Source organism: Eupeodes corollae, chromosome 1 (assembly GCF_945859685.1).
Source record: "Eupeodes corollae chromosome 1, idEupCoro1.1, whole genome shotgun sequence".
NCBI classification, from domain to species: domain Eukaryota; kingdom Metazoa; phylum Arthropoda; class Insecta; order Diptera; family Syrphidae; genus Eupeodes; species Eupeodes corollae.
Window position 1 is genome coordinate 70,600,989 of NC_079147.1, and position 21,478 is coordinate 70,622,466.

The window sequence follows — 21,478 nt, forward strand, 5'->3', positions numbered from 1 at the left end:
GTCGCATCCCAGCCTCTTTTTTTTATTTTGTTTTAAAAAGTAAATTGAAAGGAAAATATTTAAACTATTTAATAAATTAACATTAAAAACAAGAGACTAATAAATTAAAAAGACAAACATAAATTATCACAGTGTAGTTCAGGTACTTATTTTATTGCTAATGCGTAGCTTACAATGGTGTTGTCTCGATCTTCTTGAGTGTTCATCGTTCTTCTTATTTTTTGACGCAATGAATAAGCTGTAGGAGCGTGGACAGACAGACAAATCAGACTGGACGGAACCGCGGGACCCACTTTTTTCGATTTATCTACCATCGTAATATCATGTTTGATTAAAATCTCGAGTTCAAAATTTCTTACGAATGCAAAACTTGCCATATGTGTAGTTCCTATATGTCGCAAATAAACATACTCCTTTTTATACTTGTCTCGTTAAAATTATCATACTACTTTAAATTTTGTTAAAAAATGCATTCAAAATAATTCTTCTTCAAATCCCATTTTATTCCCTAAAGTACATTAAGCTCTCACATTGAGCCAAACAAAAAAAATGGAAATCCTTCATCGACACAATATCAATATTGATATATATATATCAATCGCGTTCCATTGGAAACAACAAAAATTAATTTTTTGTATTAAAATTTAAATAAAACAATTGAAAAATCAATATAAAAACAAGACATTTGCTGTTTACCGAGTAATGGAGTTAAGATCATTTAAAATTTAAGACATAATATTTACAAACTGTCACTGGTGATTGAAGAACTACAAAAATTAGTTTTAGTTAAGATTAGTCACTTCTTAGAACTTTAAATTCCATTTTCAATATCTCATCGTCAGAGTGATTTTTTTTAATTGCAATTATTCTTAAAGTTTAATTTTTGAGAGCAAAAGTTTCATAAGGTATTTTAATTAATCTACACTAATATTATAAAGAGGAAAGATTTGTATTTTTGTATGTAACGAATAAACTCAAAAAGTACAGGACCAATTTTAATAACTCTCTTTTCATTATAGAAAGCTACATTATCACTGAGTAACATAGGCTAAATTTAGTACTAGATTACTATAGAAATCTTTAGAAATTCATATTAAAACTAACCGAAGATGTAAAAAATGTATGTCTTTCACCGCATACGCTGCGAAGAAAATGTTTTCCAATTTAGTGATTCATGGTCGTTTTAATTAGCATGTTTATAACTTAAATATCTTCACCTATTTATGTCTACCCGTGCGAAGCCGGAAAGGGTCGCTAGTCAATAATATATTGGTTAATAAGAAAAAATATACACAATTAGTTACCAAACATATCATGTGGAATGACTTTTACATGTGAAAATAATGCCATACAAGCATGAAATGGTATTTTTAAACCATACATTTATGACATTCCCGCTTCATGCCAATTCCAATCTCTTTCCAAATTAAATGCGAAAGTTTTCTCAATTAGAATCTTCAGCCTCTCCTAAAAACATCCTTCTGTACATTTGACTTAAAATGCTTTATTATAATAACAATGAATTCTTAAATAACAATAAATTCTTTAAATTATTGTCTGATGGTTTATTCACTTCAGTCTTTCGTGGCCTGATTTGTTATCTACACAAAATTATATTGTTCACAAAATCCATTGACAATGAATATTTATTACAAAATATTTCCTCACAAATGCTATTTTAAACTTTTTTGAATTTGTTTATACAGAAATTTTAAAGACTTAAATATAACTTTATAATAAACACCCAAAAGTCGGGAATTAAAAAAAGCTTCTACTCTTTTCTTGTAAATGTTAAAAAAGTAAAACTCACAATTTCCTTCCTCCATCTTAAGAGAACGTGTTAATTTACTGATTATAAATTGTATATCTTTCAAGAAGATATAAGAAAAATACTTTAATACAAAAGAGCCGACAATTTAATTACAGAATCTAAAAATGAATACTGTGGCGTATGCCTAATATTTATAATATATGGGAATCATTTATTATTCCTCAACTAACAAAATCTTATCTTATTTCTTACATCTTGATGGTAGCTATGAAACTCAAGCCTAAAATACACACTAGAAATTATGCTCATAAACCTTAACAATCAGATCATTACAATTAGCTTCAGCATTTTAAAAAAGTTTATCTAAATTATTACAATGAAGGTGTAACACAGAAGCACTCTGCCACTTAAACAAAACAAAAAAAAATCACATCATTAAATTCCCACATTAATCTTCTGAAAAAATTACAACAACAACAAACAATCTTCCACCCAAAAGTCTATAGGAAAAATAACTTACCATCAAATGCATCTTAAATTTTTTCTTTTAGTTGAAATTGGAAACCGACAAATTATAGTAATTTCGTTTTCTGCACACGAAAAAGTTCAACAACAAAAATTTCTACAAACAATTTAATGTATCACAAAATTCAAGCCGAAATCGTGTCTCACAATAATTGAAGATCACCTCTCGTAACGAAACAAAGTTTAAACACCAGATTTCTTCTCTTTTAAAGTAAACAAACCGTCAGTCATTCGTCACAATATACAAAATTTAACAACAATTTTATCTAAGAAAATAACAATTTTATCTTTTGATTGAGTTCACGGGCTTTTACAATTTTTCTTAAATTTAAAAATCTTAACAATTTTTATTCAAAATCGTGAAACGACAATGTTGGAACTCATGTGGATGATGGTTTTTTTTCAAAACTCCTTAAGAGCTGTGAAAGGAGCGCTCAGGTGTTTACGGTTGAAAAGTTATTTGCAGACTGTTTGTCTGCAGAAATCAAAAGCAAACAGAAGACGTTTCATATCATACTCAAAACTCAGCTTACAAACCAAAGCCAAGTCAAGCCAAGACCAAAAGATGTTCGACTACTTCTGCGGGTGGCTTTGCTTCGGCTAACCAACCATACCACACTTTGGACGTGGATGGTGAATCTTCACATTGGCAAGTATATTAGTCTGGAGGCTCCAAACCAACAAAGCCAAGAAAGACCGAAATGATTGAAAACACCGAAAAATTACCCGAAGATAAACTAAGATGTGTGATGATGTTTTCGAAAGATAATTTTTAGTTTTCACCTTGCTTGCAAATACATACACTAACTACGTCTGCAAGTCAAGCACTAACCAATATGCGTTGATATAATGTAAGTACATAGTTTGTTGATCATCAGGGCCCGCACCCCTTTCTTATTTCGACTTTTGGCATTTAGGACCCAAATATTTTCTTTGGTTATTTTTCTTGTATATTGCATTAAAAGAGGCTTAAATGAAATTAGCTGGGTGTGGTGGACAACGAATTATTAACAAACGGCGATGCGCATCGGTTGTCCGATTGAGCCCAGAGAAGGTCATGTGAATAAAACTCCAAAGTAATGATGAGCTTGTACGACTTAAGTTATAAGTCTATTTTATTAGAGTCTTTGAAATCGATATTATTATTATTATATTTTGAAGGCATTCAGTATTTCAGTAGTGTTTAAAAATCATTGCTATTGCAATATGTAGTGTTTGGAAAAAGGCACTATCAAACTGATTACATCAGTAAATGGAATTTTGATGTTGAAGGAAGAACGGCTTGATTAATAGTAAAACCCAATATCTGCTTTTTCCTCATATGTCATAACTTCCTTTTATACTTGCGACATATAAGAGCTATATCGCAAGTTTTGCATTCGTAAAAAATTTCGAGTTCTAGGTTTTAATTAAACATGATGATTACAATAGTAGAAAGTTAAAAAAAGTGGGTCCCGCCTGTCTGTCCTCAACCCTACAGCCCAGACCTTTGGGTTGATTGCGTTCTTACTTGGAAATTAAGGTTTGAAGTAGACTCTAGATAGGTGTTTTTTTTTTCATTTTTTAAGGCGAAAAATAACAGTTGCCGCCCTACAAATTTGTTGGTTAAAAATCGAAAACACGAATTTTGTCAAAAACGAACCGATAGGTTCTTATAAAATGTTCTGTACAATTTTTAACTTGGCTTCTTTTAATAAAAAAAACCATATTTTTGTATTGCCTTAGAAAAGTGATGCACCTAGAACCGTTGTATGAAAATTTTAAAATTTGACTTTGATTTTAAGGTCGCTAAAACCTAAATAAAAGATTTTTAGAGAGATGAAGTGAAAATTGTGGTTAATATCTCACAAACTAATAACGCTAGCGACTTGTATTAAATTTTATATTATAGATTGTGACGTGATACCAAACTTATTTAAGGTGGCGCTACAGTCCGGGGCGGACCTGGGCCTCAACCAACAAGAATCTCCAGCCAGCTTGGTCCCTAGCTAGCTGTCTCCAGTTTCGCATGCCAAGTTGGTTGAGGTCCTCTCCCACCTGCGTGCGCCACCTGCGTCGCGGTCTTCCTCTACTGCGCCGTCCCTCGGGATTGGATTCGAAGACCTTCCGGGCTAGAGCGTTGATGTCCACCCGCTCTACTTGACCTAGCCATCTAAGATGTTGGACTTTAATTCTGCTAACTAGGTCAGTGTCGATGTATAGCCCGTACAGTTTGTCGTTATATCTTCTCCTCCATTCTCCATCTATGCGTACGGGACCAAAAATCACCCGAAGAATTTTTCTCTCGAAGCATCCTAAGACGCTCTCATCTTTCTTTGACAGGGTCCAAGCCTCACCGCCATAAATGAGAACCGGGATGGTGAGTGTCTTATAGATGGTGATTTTACATGCTCGAAAGAGGACTTCTAAGTCCAAAGAAGCAGCTATTTGCAAGAGTTATTCTTCGTTTGATTTCAGCGCTGGTGACGTTGTCTGACGGTTGAGCTTTGCACAATTCTTTCCAGAACGATATTGAAGAAATCGCATGACAGTGCATTGCCTTGTCTAAAACCTTTTTTGGCATCAAATGTATCGGTGAGATCTTTTCCGACCTTGATAGAGCAGCGTGCATTCTCCATCGTCATTCTGCACAAACGGATAAGTTTGACAGGGATGCCAAAACTAGATATTGCTCGGTAGAGCTCTTCCCTATAGATGCTGTCAAACGCGGCTTTAAAATCGATAAAGAGATGGTGGGTATCGATTTGAAGCTCCTAGGTTTTTTCCAAGATCTTCCGTAGTGTGAATATTTGTTTAATGGTGGACTTTCCCAATCTGAAGCCACACTGATAAGGACCAATCAGGTTGTTGACGAATGGCTTTAGACGTTCACATAATACGGCAGAGAGGATCTTATACGCAATGTTAAGGAGACTGATGCCTCTGTAGTTGGCGCAGTTTAGAGGGTCTCCTTTCTTATGAATCGGGCACACTATGCTGAGATTCCACTCATCGGGCATGCTTTCTTCCGACCATATTTTGCAGATGAGTTGGTGCATGCTCCGTACCAAGTCATCGCCTGCTGCTTTGAATAGTTCGGCAGCGATGCCGTCAGCTCCAGCAGCTTTCTTTGACTTAAGTTAAGATATAGCTATCCTCACTTCGTCAAGGTCGGGTAGGCGGAATTGTTGATCTGCGTCGCCGAGGTTGAGTGGTTCTGTCTCCCTTACAGCGGAATTCGGTTCGTCATCGCCGTTATATAATTTGAAGAAGTGATCTTTCCATATTCTCAGCATCGACTGCGGTTCTACTACGATGTTCCCCTGATCGTCTTTACAGGCTTCGGTTCGTGGCTGGTACCCTTGGGAGGTTTTTTTTACCTCTTGGTAAAATTTACGAACCTCATTCCTGTTGTGACATCCCTCTATCTCCTCGATCGCGTGCTTCTCATGCTCTCTTTTTTTCCGTCTAAGAAGCCGGTGTTCCTCTCTCCTCTTCTGCTCGTAGAGCTCGCGAGCAGTTCAAGTCCTTTTGTGCAGCGCCGTTTTGTATGCCTCTTGTTTCGCTGCGTGAGCTTACCGGCATTCGTCGTCAAACCAGGGGTTTCGCTGTGGTGGCCGTGTGAAACCTAGCACTTCAGAGGCGGCATCTCTGATGGCTGCAAGGCAATGTTGCCACTGGTTTTCAATGCTTAATGCAGGAAGCATAGGACTCCTTAGGAGGTTATTAGAGACTCGATCGGAAAAGGACATGGCAGTCTCTTGCGATTGTAGCCGTCTAACGTCGAATCTTCTCACAGTACTTAATTGTTTTGGCTTGGATCGGGATATCCGTAGCCGTACCTTGGCTACAACGAGGTAGTGGTCCGAGTCAATGTTGGCCTCTCGGAATGTTCGGATATCCTGTATACTGGAGAAGTGTCGTGCGTCGATCGCAATGTGGTCAATCTGGTTGACGGTTGATTGATCAGGAGATTTCCATGTCCCGTTGTGGATATTAAGATGCGTGAACTGCGTACTAGCTACCAGAACGTCTCGCCCCGCAGCGAAATCGACCAGCCTGAATCCGTTGCCGGAGGTAGTGTATTGCCGGCTGTATCTCCCGATTATCCCACCAAAGGTGTCTTCTCTTCCTAGCTTGGCATTAAAATCTCCTAAGACAATTTTAATGTCATAGCCAGGGCACTGCTCATATGTCTTGTCCAAGAGCTCGAAGAATATGTCTTTGGTGTCTTCATCTTTCTCCTCTGTTGGGGCATGCGCGCATATTAGGCTTATGTTGGCGAATTTAGCATTGATGCGGATTGTCGTGATGCGCTCGCTCACACTGTTGAAACTCAAGACTTTTTGCCTGAGCCTAGTTCCAACAACAAATCCACACTAAAATAGACGCTGTCTTTGTTCTCGGTAGCAGTCCCCGTAGTAGATATCGCAGTCTTTTAATTTGCGTTTGCCCGGTCCATCCCATCGTACTTCTTGGATGGCTGTAATATCTGCCTTGCAGCAGTTTACGGCTTCCGCTAATTGTTCGGCTGCATGTGGTCTGTTAAGGGACCTAACATTCCACGTACATATCCGAAGTTCGTTGTCCTTATTTCGTTTGCGTTGGTTGTCAACAGTGAATCCGTCCGTATCCGAGGCTTGTTGGTGCTTCGAAACTTAGGGTATTTTTACGTGGCTAGGAAGTCACCCCGACAGCACAACCCCCAACCTGGAGGGCCAGATCCTTAGCATAACTCTAAGAAAGGGGAGCCGGATAAAGTAGTTCAACCTTACTGGAACTGTAGACGCCACCGTTGATTCTATCTCGAGAATTCGTCCGCTGTCGCCTGGATAAGGATAGGTGCCTTAGTGGAAACACCTCTCCCCCCCTCTCTCGTTTACTGCCGCCAACAAATTTCCACTTGGGTTGGAACCCAATCTCCAGTTGAGGTACTAGGCACCCGATGTTCTCCGCGGGGAGGTAAGAGTAGGAGTTGATAGACAGAGGTGGCTTTTGAGAAAAATCTGTGGACGCTTATGTCCTCTTGAATGCACATTTGAACATCATACCCAATACCAAACTAATAAAACTAATAAAATTAAAAAAATCAACTTATGTTTTTTTTATAAAATAATTGTCGATTTTAAAATTTGACTCTTAAATATCTTTTTAACAATTCGAACTTCGAACTAACTTCACCTCAAAAAAATATTGTTTTCAACATTCAGTGAAATTTTTATAATGGGTTATCCATTTTGTAATTGTAAAAGTATAGAGCTGGAATTCGACATTTAACCAACTAAGTTGTTAAACGTTAAAAGTCTGACCATTGAATAATTACGAATTGTAATTATTTAATGGTCTGACATTTTCGAAAATGGCTCGCTTAGCTATCGCATTTATTGTAAGGTCGTGCATCAGGCAGGTCTGGCAATATCAAGGGAGGTCAGCAAATATCAAGGGATGTCTGGGGATTTCAAGGGAGTTCTGGAAATATCAAGGGAGGTTTAGAGGAAGGTCTAGAAAAATGAAGGGTTGTCTGGAAAAATCAAGGGAGGTCTTGAAATATCAAGGGAGGTCTGGAGATTTCAGGGGAGGACTAGAAAAATTAAGGCAGGTCTGCAAATATCAAAGGAGGTCTACAAAAATTAAGGGAGGTCTTTAGGTTTCAAGGGATGTCTGGAGATTTCAAGGAAGGTTTGGAGTTTTCAAGGGAGGTCTAGAAAAATCAAGAGAGGTCTGGAAATATCAAGGGAGGCCTGGAGATTTCAAGGGAGGTGTGGAAATATCAAGGGATATTTCCTACTTCTATTAGAAGGTGAACGTTAACAAAAAAAATGGTTAAAGCATTACTCAATTCGAGAATAAGTTTTACAATTGAAAATAACTAAAATCAAGTCGCAAGAAGCGATAAAGCTTTAACATTTAAAAAAAAAAGACTCTAACATCATTTAACATCCAGTAAATTTAATGATGGAGCAGAAAATGAATCAATCAAAAGTAAAATTTAATTTAATAGTTGTGTGGAATAATTATTAGTTAAGAGAGATTATTTTTTATTATACGAAATAAGAACCATTGATGAATATGAATAAAGATGCAATAAGATAAGTTGAGTTACATTTTGTATGAACTTTGAAGAAATTCAAAGCATCAGGGAATGGCTTGTCGAAAAAAAAAATAACACCGCCTCGGTCCAATCGCAAGAACCGCAGCTCTTCTTGAAATAGTATTCGTGCTCTCAATAGAACAGGGGCTCTACTCTGTAATACGTTTCGAAAGCAAATATTTTCGAAAACGAATATTTTGTACTCTCTATTTCTAACGCGGATAAGAAATCTAGTACTTACGGAATGGCAAATCCGTATTCGGATTTTTCGTACCCGAATGTCATTAGCGTTCGAAAACGAAAATTTTATTTCTACACCAATAGAGGTAACGAATTGCAATTCGAAGGTCGTTTTTAAAGGACACAAAAGTAAAATTGTGTTAAGTTGTGTGAAAGGGCTATAAATAAAGTTTGATTGTTCCAAAATTGATTGACCCATCGGTTAATTTTATAATAAAGAACAGCTGAATGTACTCTCTGCCTTACTCTGGGCCTTACCAATAATTATTGACTAACCAAGCTCTTAGATAAACGCCACATTAAACTTTAGAGACGAGTTTATTTGTGTGTTAACCAATAACCAAATTAAACACGTCTTTAACTAAACTGTGCTCTATTACATTATCTACTACATTTGTTGTCAAACAGACAGCTGTTCTTTGGGGGGTGTTCCCCCACCAGTTTTCTTCTAAGACCGAATGAACGCACTTATTTTGCTCCTGGCTTGCGTTTTTAGCCGATTCCATTGCTCTCTTATTTGTTTGGCTGTAAAGCAATTGCCATTGGCATTGAACATTTCCTGAATGCTCTGCCAAGCTTCAAATTTAGCTTTGAGCGTTTTTTAATCGTTAAGTTTACCCCCCCCTGTCATAGAAAAAGCATTCACTGCTTCAACCAGCAACTCCTTCATTGCTGGTGTCCAGTTAACGGACCGAATTCGCTTTGTTGCCATTGGAATAACAATTTACTCTGAAATAAATTCAAATGTTACTTATATATTTAAATAAAACGAAATTAATCTATTTGTTTATTTTAATTACCTTTTTTTAGTTTTGTTAATTTTTATGCAACAGATAAAAGAAACATTTTTTTGCTACCAACTGTCAGAATAACAGCACAAACATGACATTTACACTTAATCACGAAGTTAAACACGTGTTTCTGTACTCTAAAATTTAGAGTGACATTTAGCGTATTTTATTTGATTATTGGCCCAGAGGTTTAGAAAGCGATAGAAGATTTATGAGCGTGAGCCTATGATTGTAGGGTGAAAGTTCGAGCATATTGAACCATGGGAAAAAACGGAGGTAGAAGCGCATCAATCTTCTTTGTACTCCTTACATTCTGTATATTTGGACTGAATAAAAGGGAGCCCATATTATGCAGCCATATTCCAATCTTGGTCTTACAAATGTTATATAAAGAAGTTTAAGAATATAAGGGTCGCGAAAATCATGTGAAACCTGTTTTATAAATCCGAGTGTCTTATTTGCTTTTTTAATAATATAGTCATAATGATTTGTAAAAGTTAATTTAGGTCAGTGAAAGTAGAGAGTTCAGTCAAATAAGAAGAGTCTAATTGATAGTTGAAAGTCAAAACATTTTGTTTGAGTGTAAAACACGTTGACTTTATGTTTAAATAAAAATAAATAAATAAGGTGGCGCAACAGTCCGTTGAGAACTAGGGCCTAGTGAGTTACAACTCTCAAAAATTCCTGTGTGCGAGTAATGTTGTCCGGAATGGAGGGGACCTACAGTTTATATGCCGATACCGAACAGCTAATTCGAGAAAGCACTTTTTCACGATAATAGTTAGGTACTCTTGGAGAATTTGTCAATTCCTCGCAAGAGGCAGTACCCGTGAAGAGACTTTTACATGGCATAGGCAGGGATCGAATCCAAGACCTCTGGCATGACAGTCCAACGCACTAACCATCATGCTACGGGTACTATGTCTATGTTTAGTAAAAGCTTATTTATAAAACACGAATTCGCGAAAACTATTTAGATCATCTTGTAGGAGTAAACAGTCGTTAAGTGAGTCAATACGTTTAAAAATTTTAATGTCATCAGCGTAAATTAAAACAAACGAGTGTTTTATAATAGAAGGTAAGCCGTTTACGTACAAAATAAACAGTGAAGGTCCTAAATGGCAACCTTGTGGTACGCCAAAGGTGGTCTAAAAATATGATGACTGCTCATTTCTTAAAACTTCACTATATGATTTATTATATAAATACGACGCAACCCGACTAACAAATTTTTCGTTAAAGCCTTGGGATTTAAGTTTAGAAGTTAATGTTTTATGGCACAATTTATCAAAGGCTTTACTGAAGTCTGTGAAGACACAGCCAACTTGTTTCCTTTTTTCAAACGAATCTAAACAAAAAGAACTGAAATGAAAGGGGTTAGTAACTGTTGACTTATTTGAACAAAGTCATGTTGACTGTCACAAATTATAGACTCACAATTAAACGATATGACTTTACAAATAATGGACTTAAATAACTTAGGGATGACGGAAAGTTTTGCAATGGGACGATAATTTTTTATTTCATTTTTAATACCCTTTTTATGTATCATCGGTGTTATGTACAAACTCTTCCAAATTTCAGGAAAAATTGAAGATTTGAGCGATTCATTAAAAATATAAGAAGGTACACCATCTGGACCAGGGCTATAACAAACGTCAAGTTCTGAAGCTTTGCGAACGATTTCATCTTCAGAGATCCAAAGACTAATTGAATTCAAATTAGGAAAATTTTGTGAGAGGGCTAATGACTCTGGCGTTTGACAGGAGATCGCTACTTCGAAAGCATCTTTGAAAAAATTTGCAAACATATTTGAAATTTTTCAGAGTCATGGCTAAGTTCGTTGTTCAAAAACATGCAGGATATCCGTCAGTTTTTCTTTTACTATTAACATACATAGCTTCAAAAATTGTTTTATTTTTTGTATGTCGGTTTCAGTATTTAAAATAAAGTCATTATAAAGAATATCTGAATAGTCAATAAACATATTTCTCAGCTCATTGTATATTACCAAGTCATTATCAGCTTTTGTTTTATTATATTTAATCCAGGCCTTGTTTCTTTTATTTTTTTAAGTTTTATTAAGCAAGAGTGGATTAGATGGATTAGATTTAGAAATATTGCGCGGTTTTTGTAATGGTTTGGTCTCATAAAGTAGAATTTATAGCACATAGCATTAATTTCACAGTCCTTAAAGTAATTATTCTAGTTAACATTACATAACAGGTTGAAAAGTTCATTTACAGCTATTTTCTACATTTCACTTTCACTCGAAATGAAATCGAAAATATAATTCGGTGTTCTACAATTCGATTTTATCGATTTCAATTTCGAATTTATCGAAATCGAAACGAAGTGAAATTGTTGTGTTCCACAATTCGATTTTATCGGTTTCCGAGCGATTTCAAATAGACCTTGACCACCTTGTTCATTTGATGTGAAATAGTGGAACAAAAAAGACGCGATTAAAAATGTAAGCAAAAAAATGATTTTTTTAATGAAACTTCCTAAGTTAATTGCACTTTAAACATATTTTAAACAGGGGAAAACATAAAAATAATGCGCAGGAGGCAATATTTATAAATGTTATGGAGCAGCACAAGGATCTTGCTAGGGGATTTATGAAAGGGGACCGAGTTGTTGCGGAAGCTTTGTGGGACAATTTAAAATCCGAGCTAAACAGCAATGGTCCACCGCAGAAGGACGCGAGTGGTTGGAAAAAAGTAAATAATAACAAACAACTAGCAACATAAAAAAAAACATGGTTTACACATTTTTTAAGATGTGGCTCAACAATTTCCAGCACCATTAAGAAAGCACTTTTATTAAGTCGGTAGTATGAGTAGTACCCGTGGCATGATGGTTAGTGCGTTGGAGTAGTAGTTTTTAAGTAAAAATTAAAAAAAAAGATCTTGATATTAGTTTTTTTTTTTAATTTTCAAATAAATACAGAAATAAATAAAATATAAATTGAAGTAAAATAGATCTTAGGGCCGAAAGGCATTAGTATTTAGTGTTATAGTTTAACTTAGAGTGTCCGTATGGGACCAATAAGTTAGTTGTAAGTTATGGATAATTAAGCTGGTTTTGTGAATTTTTGTTTTGAATCTAAAAAAAAAAAAAAGCGTTGGACTGTCATGCAAGGGGTCTTGGGTTCAATCCCTGCCTGTGCCACCTTAAGTAAAAAAAAATTACTTTTCGTGGGTACTGCCTCTTGCGAGGAATTGACAAATCCTTCCACAGTTGATCAAATATTCACATTACGGCAGATCCTGGAAAAAACCCAAGAACACCAAATCGACACCCACCATCTTTTCATCGATTTCAAGGCCGCATATGACAGCATCTACAGGGACGAGCTGTATAGAGCCATGTCTAGTTTTGGCATCCCTGCCAAACTCATCGGTTTGTGCAGGATGACCATGGAGAATTCACGCTGCTCCATAAAAGTTGGAAACAACTTAACAGAACCTTTTGATGTCAAAAAAGGCTTAAGACAAGGTGATGCGCTGTCATGCGATTTTTTTAACATCGTGCTTGAAAGAATAGTGCAGAGCTCACACGTCAACACCAGAGGCACTATCTTTCAAAGGTCTGTCCAATTACTGGCATATGCTGATGACATTGACATAATTGAAAGAACTCAGCGTGATGTCAATGAAGCTTTTGTGAGTATTGAGGCAGAAGCGGCAAAAATGGGTTTAACGGTTAATGAGGGCAAAACAAAGTACATGCTGTCGTCTAGAAAGGACATACAACACCGACGTTTTGGTCAAAACGTCACAATTGACAGACGTAACTTTGAGGTAGTCAAGGACTTCGTCTACCTAGGCTCCGCTGTAAACGCTGAAAACAACACCAGCGCTGAGATCAAACGCAGAATAACTCTTGCTAACCGCTGTTTCTTTGGACTAAGAAAGCAATTGAGTAGTAATGTCCTCTCTCGAGGGACCAAAGTGTTGCTATATAAGACCCTTATCATCCCCGTCCTGCTATACGGTGCAGAAGCATGGACCATGACAAAAGCGGATGAAAGCACCTTGGGTCGCTTCGAGAGAATAGTTCTTCGTGTGATCTACGGTCCCGTATGCATCGAAGGGGAGTGGAGGAGAAGATGGAACGACGAACTGTACGGGCTGTACAGCGACGTAGACTTAGCAAGAAGAGTAAAAGTCCAACGACTAAGATGGGTGGGTCACGTAGAGCGCATGGAAACCAATGCTCCCGCCCGGAAAGTCTTCGAATCCGCACCCACAGGACAGCGCAGTAGAGGAAGACCGCGGATCAGGTGGCGCGCACAAGTGGAAGGTGACCTCACTTAACTTGGAGCGCGAAACTGGAGACATCTAGCTAGGGACCGAGCTAGATGGAGAAGTTTGTTGGGTGAGGCCCTAGTTCACACAGGACTGTAGCGCCACCTTAAGTAAGTAAGTAAGTTCAAGAGTAATTCTTGTCATGAAAAGTGCTTTCTGAAATTAGCCGTTCGGATTCGGCATAAAATTGTAGTTCCCTTCCATTCCTGACAACAGTACTCGCACACAGGAATGGTTGAGAGTTGTAAGTCACTAGGCCCTGGTTTACAACGGACTGTTGCGCCACCCAATTTAATTTTTATTTATTTAGTATGAAATGAACCTACATGTACAAAAAAAAAACTATTAATTGACAGGCTTTAACTTTTATTTTCAGTCTAACAACATACGCGGCATCTGCAATTTCCAAGGGATTAGATACATCTCGCAGCCTTCGTCTTTTTATTTTTTCCAGTGCATATTTATTCCTTTCAGTCTGCAAGTCATGCAAATACTGTTTTCACGAATATATGGGACCTAAAGTTTTAAGCCGAATCCGAACGGCTAATCTGAGAAAGCACTTTTAATGACAAGAATTACTCTTGGAGAATTTGTCAATTCTCTTTAAGGCAGGCATCCTGGCATCCTACTTTTTTTCTATCAGGAATATGTTCGATAATTTAGGTGAGTTACAATGAGATTAGAGATTATTTTTATTTTTGTCAACTCGATTTTTCTAACAATCGTCCAAAACGTTATGTTCCTATGCATTAAGTTATATGGGAGGTAATAAATCATTGTTTTAGGTAATACGATTTTGTCTTTTTAAAGAGCTTAAATATTAATCTTTTTGATCAGAAACTAAAGGAGCACACTTAAAACTTTACATCATTCAATTCAAAGCTTTTGGGAATAGAAACAGTTTAAAGTATTGTGAAATTTTTCAAAGATTAATTTGTGATGATATTCTTATGATATTCTTTAAGAAAAAAAAAAGGAATGAAAATTTGTTATATTGCTTTCTACACCTATTAACCTTACCTTAGTGATTATTTATTATTACCAAGGCCTAAAAGGCGAAAACAGGTACTTTTTTCTTCATTCCTTTCACGCACTTTTTAAGTTTGAATAATCATCCGAACAAAATAAAAAGATATTTTCATTTCGTAACAATTATATTTTAAATTTATTAATTTTTAAAGATTTGTTTGTTATAAATTTTTGAATTGATCCTAAATGAACACTATAAAAAAATAAATCGTGTTCTTTAAAACATTTTTTGGCAAATCTTTCAGATTGTATAAATATGTTACATAATAATAATAATAAAGTTGCTATTTTTATATTATTAGATGTTTTCTTTTAAAAATATATATGTATATAATTTCTTGATTTATTGCATTTTGAATTAATACTACGAAAATTAATATCTACTTATGTTTATAGTTTTAATAATAAAAAAAAGAATCAACAAATAATGTGACCTTAACACGAAGAAGTCAAAAATGTTTAAATTCGTGGCTATAAATGGACTTTGTTTCTCTTATTCAAAAATATTTTCTGTTCTCTTTTTATTTTTAGATACAAAAGTTATTGTCCTTAACGATTTATAACTACAATAATAATAATAGTAAATGGAATATGTGTATAATTTTCTATAATATGAACAATAATGATTATGTTTCTGGAATGAAGAAAAGATTAGTTGTAGGAAGCCTCTTGCTCAGAGAAATTCAACTATTTTTCGTAGCTCGTAACGGACTGTGAATCTGATTTTGAGTCATCTGAAACTGAATTGTTTGATTTTGTGCGTTTTTTCGCCGCCCATTCTACAACACAGAAGCATGCTGTTCCGATTGTTCCAAACACAACCAAAATACTCAATTGAGCCCGCAATCCCAAATACGGCGAATAGAAGAAGCTTGTAGCTGCAGCAACAGACTAGAATGACAAAAACATTGAAAGCTCATAAATACAAAAGAAAGTAACTAAGTTTGCAAACCTGGGTGAATTTGAAGAGGGCAAAAGCTCCAACGGAATTCTTGACGAAAACACCTCCCAACATCGAGTAAATTTGTGTATTGAAACATGCATCACCGAAACCAAGCAAGAAAGCACACAACAAAGCTAACCAAGGCTTTGGAGGATCCAAATAAGATATATCTGTTGTACTCTGGAAGGGAGCACTATTTGGGAGATTTAAGAAGATCAGGAAAAACGATATGAGATGAATGATGTATCCAACGATGACTATTGGATCACGACCATATCTCGTTGTCTTTGATCCTAAAAGTCCAAACAGACCTCCTCCCAGAACTTCACCAGCTCCAATGCATATCCCAGCTAAACCAACTATTTCCTTTGGAGTTTCAGCAATAGCAGCTGTGAATCCAATCGATGCACCATAAACTCCACTGAAGAATGAAAGCTCAAGACCTAGAATTTGAATTTTAAACTTATATTTCATTTTAACACACTCTCAATTATTATTCTTACCTGTATAGAAGAAGGCTACACTCAATAGCAACATGTCCTTGGTGACAAATAATTCTCCAGCTGATTTCATGGCATAAAGTGCACTTCCGAAACCAGATTTCACCTCTTGAAGTTCTCTGTCTGAGGTTGAGTTATCCTCGACCGATCTCAGAGCAGCCAAGAACGCAATTCCCAATATCGAAACAGCAATTAAAACTCCAATAACAAGTTGACGTGTCTCAGCATCGATGGTGCTCTTATCCTGGAACTGGAAGTACACAAAGAGATTTCCAAGAAACATACTGCACTGCAGAAGGGCCCAGAAAATTCCAGAATTTCGTGATATATTCGTCGGATTACTGCATCGAGCCAAGTATGTACCTTGGCCGGTCCATGTTATAGAAGCACCAGTTCCTAAAACTGCACTGGCCAAATAGAGAAGCCAAGTCTTTGGCCATAAAAAGACCACCATAAATAGTCTATTGGAAAAGAGAAATACATATGATTACTTAACATGAATAAAACATCATCATCAACAGATGAGGCTTACGTATAGGTTAAGGAGCCAACTAGCATTGCACATCTAGGACCAGTGAATGATAGAAATGATGGCGCCAACCAGTTTGATATCGCAAATGCTGCATATATGACCGCTAAACTTGTGTAGCCATCACCTTTGAAGGTCGTGTCCTCCGCAGCTATACTGTCGAGGATGGTTTTCTGTAAATAAGAAAAAGTATAAATTCAAGGTCATTTATGTGAGTAACAAATATGAAAACTGTTTATAAAATGAGTTGGGGGACAAAAGCCGTCTTTTCAACGTGTACCATATTTTAAAAAAGTAAAGAAGTTCAAATAGTAGTACCCGTGGCATGATGGTTAGTGCGTTGGACTGTCATGCAAGGGGTCTTGGGTTCAATCCCTGCCTGTGCCACCTTAATTTAAAAAAATTAATTTTCGCGGGTACTGCCTCTTGCGAGGAATTGACAATTCCTTCAAGAGTAATTCTTGTCATGAAAAAGTGCTTTCTCAAATTAGCCGTTCGGATTCGGCATTAAATTGTAGGTCCCTTCCATTCCTGACAACAGTACTCGCACACAGGAATGGTTGAGAGTTGTAAGTCACTAGGCCCTGGTTCACAACGGACTGTTGCGCCACCCCATTTGATTTTGATTTGAAAGAAGTTCAAATAGCATAAGTTTGAAAGAGAATTCTTTATAATTATCATCTTAAGGTATACTACGGTTATTTCTTAGGTTCAGCTAAGAAGTATGCAATGAAAAAAGGTGGCAGTTAAAATCGTTGGTAAGAATTTTGAATCTAGAGGCTATTGTGAAGTATAGTTTTGAAAGCTCCGAAGAACTGGAACGAGTAACTAGTTTTTTAATTGATTTCCTTAAACACAAATGCATTGAACGTAGATTGATTTTCATTTCAAGGAAACGAGTTTAATGATCTTTTAGATCAAATAAGAAATCAAAAATTGTAATAAAAACTGAAAGTAGCACATGTTCATGTTGTTAAGCTTGCGTAAGGAGCTCCGATCAATATTGGATTTTTAACTAAAAACTTTAAAATGAAACGGAGTAAAAAGTTGAAAAATCATCATATTATAGATTCCACAAGCCTGATTATAAGCGAGATGTAAAGTGTATAGGGTTTGAGAAATTTAAATGATTTAAATGGCAAAACTATTGTCAAAATGATTTTTTATTAGATATTTTCATAGAATTTATTTTTTAAATATGATTTCTGTGGTCTTGAGATGCATAATACATTCGATAAGTGATTTAATTAAAAGCTGTAAAGTCACACAAATGAGGGGACTTAAACAGGACTACTTCTGGAAACAAAGTAGTCACCAAATTGAGTTTACAATTGATGGTTAATCGGGCTATAGGACAAGGACGTCTTGTTGGAACCTTATGATGTTTAGCTGATTAGTTATTGAGTACAAAAAAGTAGTTAGCATGGCTCAATTGCGCTAGCGAGAAATAAGGACTGATTATGTCTTCATTGTGTAAAGCGGACCATACAGTCATTTTTAATGGAATATTATAATGGTGGTTCCTTGATGATGTATGGATTTACCTTCGCGAACAAATAATTTTTTTGTTAAAGCCAACCTCCTTAGATTGGTAGAATTATTTTGTTGTTAACGGTTAATAATGTAGTGTCAAACCTTACTGAATAGAAACGGAAAGGTCCAAGCGACATAAGGGACTTGAAGCAAGGCAAGCTTCAATTATAGCAACTTTATAGAAAAATTGACTGGAAAACTAGCCAACAAATGGGCAGGATCAGACGAAATAAGGGTCTTGAAAGTAAGGCAAGTTTCTGGAATTTTGATTGGCCAGCTGCCAAAAAATTGCCTTGAAATTAAAGCTAGGCATACACGATGAAATGTTCGGTGAAACTGCTCGTGTTGTTTTCTCGTGTATGGGCTTGTATGCGAACCGCTCGTTGCTGTCGTTAGCTGTTATGTTCGTCCTGTATGGCGATGTTCGCGAATAAATTCTCATTTCTCATATAAATGTCGTCGAGTGGACATTGCGGGAAATGGCAACTGTTAGCCATTTTTGGAATTGCTGCATAAAGAGGTTACTATCTGTGTAAAGTATAAAAATAAAATTAAAAAAACAAAGCTTGGGAAAACCTCTTACAAAATTACAAGGATGTTGACCAAAGTGCCACTAAGGACATCGTACAAAAAATACAACGCTTCCTACAGAAGTAAAATGAGCAAAATCAAGAGAAGTGAAAAGTCGGGAGCAAGAAGTAGTGCACTATATGTGCCAAATTTATGGTATTTAAATAACATAGATTTTCTGAAACCAGTCTTTCATCCACAACCTTTTTTGTTTTTTGTTTTATTTTTATATTTTTCACATAAATAAGTTGCCATGAGGACAACTACTTGCGCTTGTTTTTCAGACATCCTTTTTTCTTGAACAATCGTCCTAAAATGAGTATTCGTCGTTGTGCTTATTGTCGTTTGTTAGCTAACGTATGGGCTCAGCTGAGCATATTCATTGTTTACCATACTATCAAGTCAATTCCACATACAGAGGTAATGAAAAGTATTTACACACAAAGCTTTTTTGTGCACATTCAATTGAAAAAGCTTTTTCTTGTTGTTGTGTTTGTTGCAGTTTGTTGCAACAAAATGCTATGTTGTTTTAAGCCTTATGTATACCTTAGCGACAGAAGTCTATTTGGATAACGGTACATAGGACAGACAAAGCAAATGAACTGACGATTAGCGGTAGTCAAAAGTATTTACACACATTTTTATTGCAAAGTATACAAAACTTTAAATTAATAATTATGCTCCAGATTAATGATAATTCTAAAATTTTGAAGTTTAGCTTAACTAATTATTTTTACATTTGAAATTAATAATTGGTTACATCTCCTTTGGCATCAATAACTGCCTGCAATCTGGCTGGAATTGATCCAACAAAATTGCTCGCAAAGTCAACTGTTAATTTGGACACAATTTCGGTTATTTCAGCAATTGTGTCATTGCTATTTCGGTCCTTATCAGTTGTCATCTGACGTTCGATGAAAGGCCAAACATTTTCAATAACGTTTAGGTCGGGGCTTTGCGCAGGTCAGGGAAGAACAACTTGATTAACTGCACTTAAAAGTCTTGTAGGCAACAATCCTTTATGACATGGAGCATTGTCGTGTTGTAAAATTCAGTCGATAGTTGGAAAAAGCCTATTGCCGGAAACAAAGGCATGGTCATTTAAAATTGTTATCTATCCAGACTGTTTAAGAGTGCCCTCAATTGGTATCAAATCTCTAAAACCGTAGTAAGATAAACATCCCCAAAACATCACCGTGCCACCTCCGAATCTGTTCAGCGGCTGAACTGCAACTTTGAGGCGTTTCAGAAATATCAATCACTTTGCGCACAACGTACGTGTTTATGTTAATTTCTTTTAATCTGCGGCGCAGTCTAGCATCACTCACTTTTTTTCCAATAAGCTTATTCGATGCTGCTGCGACCTTAACGCGACTTACGATGGGATTTTGTATGATTGTGCCTATCAATTTTCTGCATTCTCTTCGAGTCATTACCGGTTTCCTCTCAGTTCTCTTTAAATTGTAGAAGCAATTGTTCGTCTACTTCTTCAGTATTCCTTGATCTTTTATAAATTTTTACCACCCACACATTTTACCGAAATCCCACACTTAAACTTGGTAATAATCTCCGATCGAGTTTCAATGGATAATTCCTTTGATTTCGGCATTTTATTTATAAAATTTTAAAGCACATTTGGTCTGTTATGAAGGCAATAGAACTCAAAGACTGCTCTGACTCAAACTAAATGAAAAAATAAATGCTAATTTGCTTTGTGTAAATACTTTTGATTCAATTAAAATGTGTGTAAATACTTTTGACAACCACTGCATGTCAAAATGACAGTTAAATAGTTTTTAATGGAAACGAGAGCTGAACTTTATAACTCTATATTTTATTTGTTTTCTGCACAATTCTATTTGATGTTTTATGTTAAAGGTTCCTGTCGGTTCAGGTCGGAAATGGAATTATAGCTTGTCTGAGAGGGATTTTGTAGACAATTCAGTTTTTGGTAGTTTTTGCACGGTCAACTGGAGGTAGAGGTTAGTAAAGTTAAGTTCCGAGTTTGAAGTTTATGACACTTGCAAAACTAACAAGTTGCCTTGATGTACATTTAAGTTCAAAGAACGGAGTTGTCCCTTGTTTCTATAAAGTCAATGGCTACGTTCAATGTCAGGCAGATAGGGTATTCGGATACCTCTTTGTTAGTGTTTTACATGTAAAATAACAGCTGAGATGTCAAAAAAGTAATCCAATGGTATCCAAGAAATTCTGGGGTATGTAGGTATGTGACAGAACAGCTGATTCAACACATGGTTGGATTTCAAGAAACTTATTGTAATAATTTCAACTTAAGTTCTGTTGACGGGTGAAATGGGCTCAAGACATGAACTAACAAGAACTACAAGCTCGCTTGGCTGCACCTATCCTTTTAGTTCACTTCAACCGGTTTAAACAATTCACTAAGGAGAAACTAATTGTGTAGAAAATATATCAAAATCCACAATTAACAAAACTGTTACAATAAAAATACATTTTATATAAAACATTTTCTTCTTCTATCACAACAAATTCAACCCAAAATACTGAGCTTATGACTATTGCTCCATGACTATCTCTTTGGCTTCTTCCTTTGAGGACTCGCCTAGTTTGTCCTCAATGCACTGAGGACCTCTTCTTGATTTTGGCAGGCTGTTCATTAAGTTGCGATAGCCCACTGTTGTG

General features: G+C 36.1%; 2 protein-coding genes across 4 annotated transcripts in view; both read right to left on the reverse strand.

Moving 5' to 3' along the window:
* The window catches only part of LOC129942952 (putative mediator of RNA polymerase II transcription subunit 12), a 67,010-nt gene extending 64,254 nt beyond the window's left edge, over positions 1 to 2,756 (reverse strand). For all 3 annotated transcript variants that reach the window (XM_056052116.1, XM_056052115.1, XM_056052117.1), the window contains exon 1: positions 2,292 to 2,756. In XM_056052116.1, the coding sequence (XP_055908091.1) occupies positions 2,292 to 2,303 (12 nt within the window). In that variant the 5' untranslated portion in view covers positions 2,304 to 2,756. The remainder of the gene's footprint in view (positions 1 to 2,291) is intronic.
* A 12,268-nt stretch (positions 2,757 to 15,024) lies between these two features.
* Positions 15,025 to 21,478, reverse strand: part of LOC129939914 (UNC93-like protein MFSD11) — a 56,689-nt gene continuing 50,235 nt past the window's right edge. Inside the window, exons 2-5 of the mRNA XM_056048097.1 lie at positions 16,715 to 16,884; positions 16,186 to 16,643; positions 15,692 to 16,125; positions 15,025 to 15,630 (exon numbers count right to left, since the gene is read on the reverse strand). Of these exons, the coding sequence (XP_055904072.1) occupies positions 15,427 to 15,630; positions 15,692 to 16,125; positions 16,186 to 16,643; positions 16,715 to 16,884 (1,266 nt within the window). The 3' untranslated portion in view covers positions 15,025 to 15,426. The remainder of the gene's footprint in view (positions 15,631 to 15,691; positions 16,126 to 16,185; positions 16,644 to 16,714; positions 16,885 to 21,478) is intronic.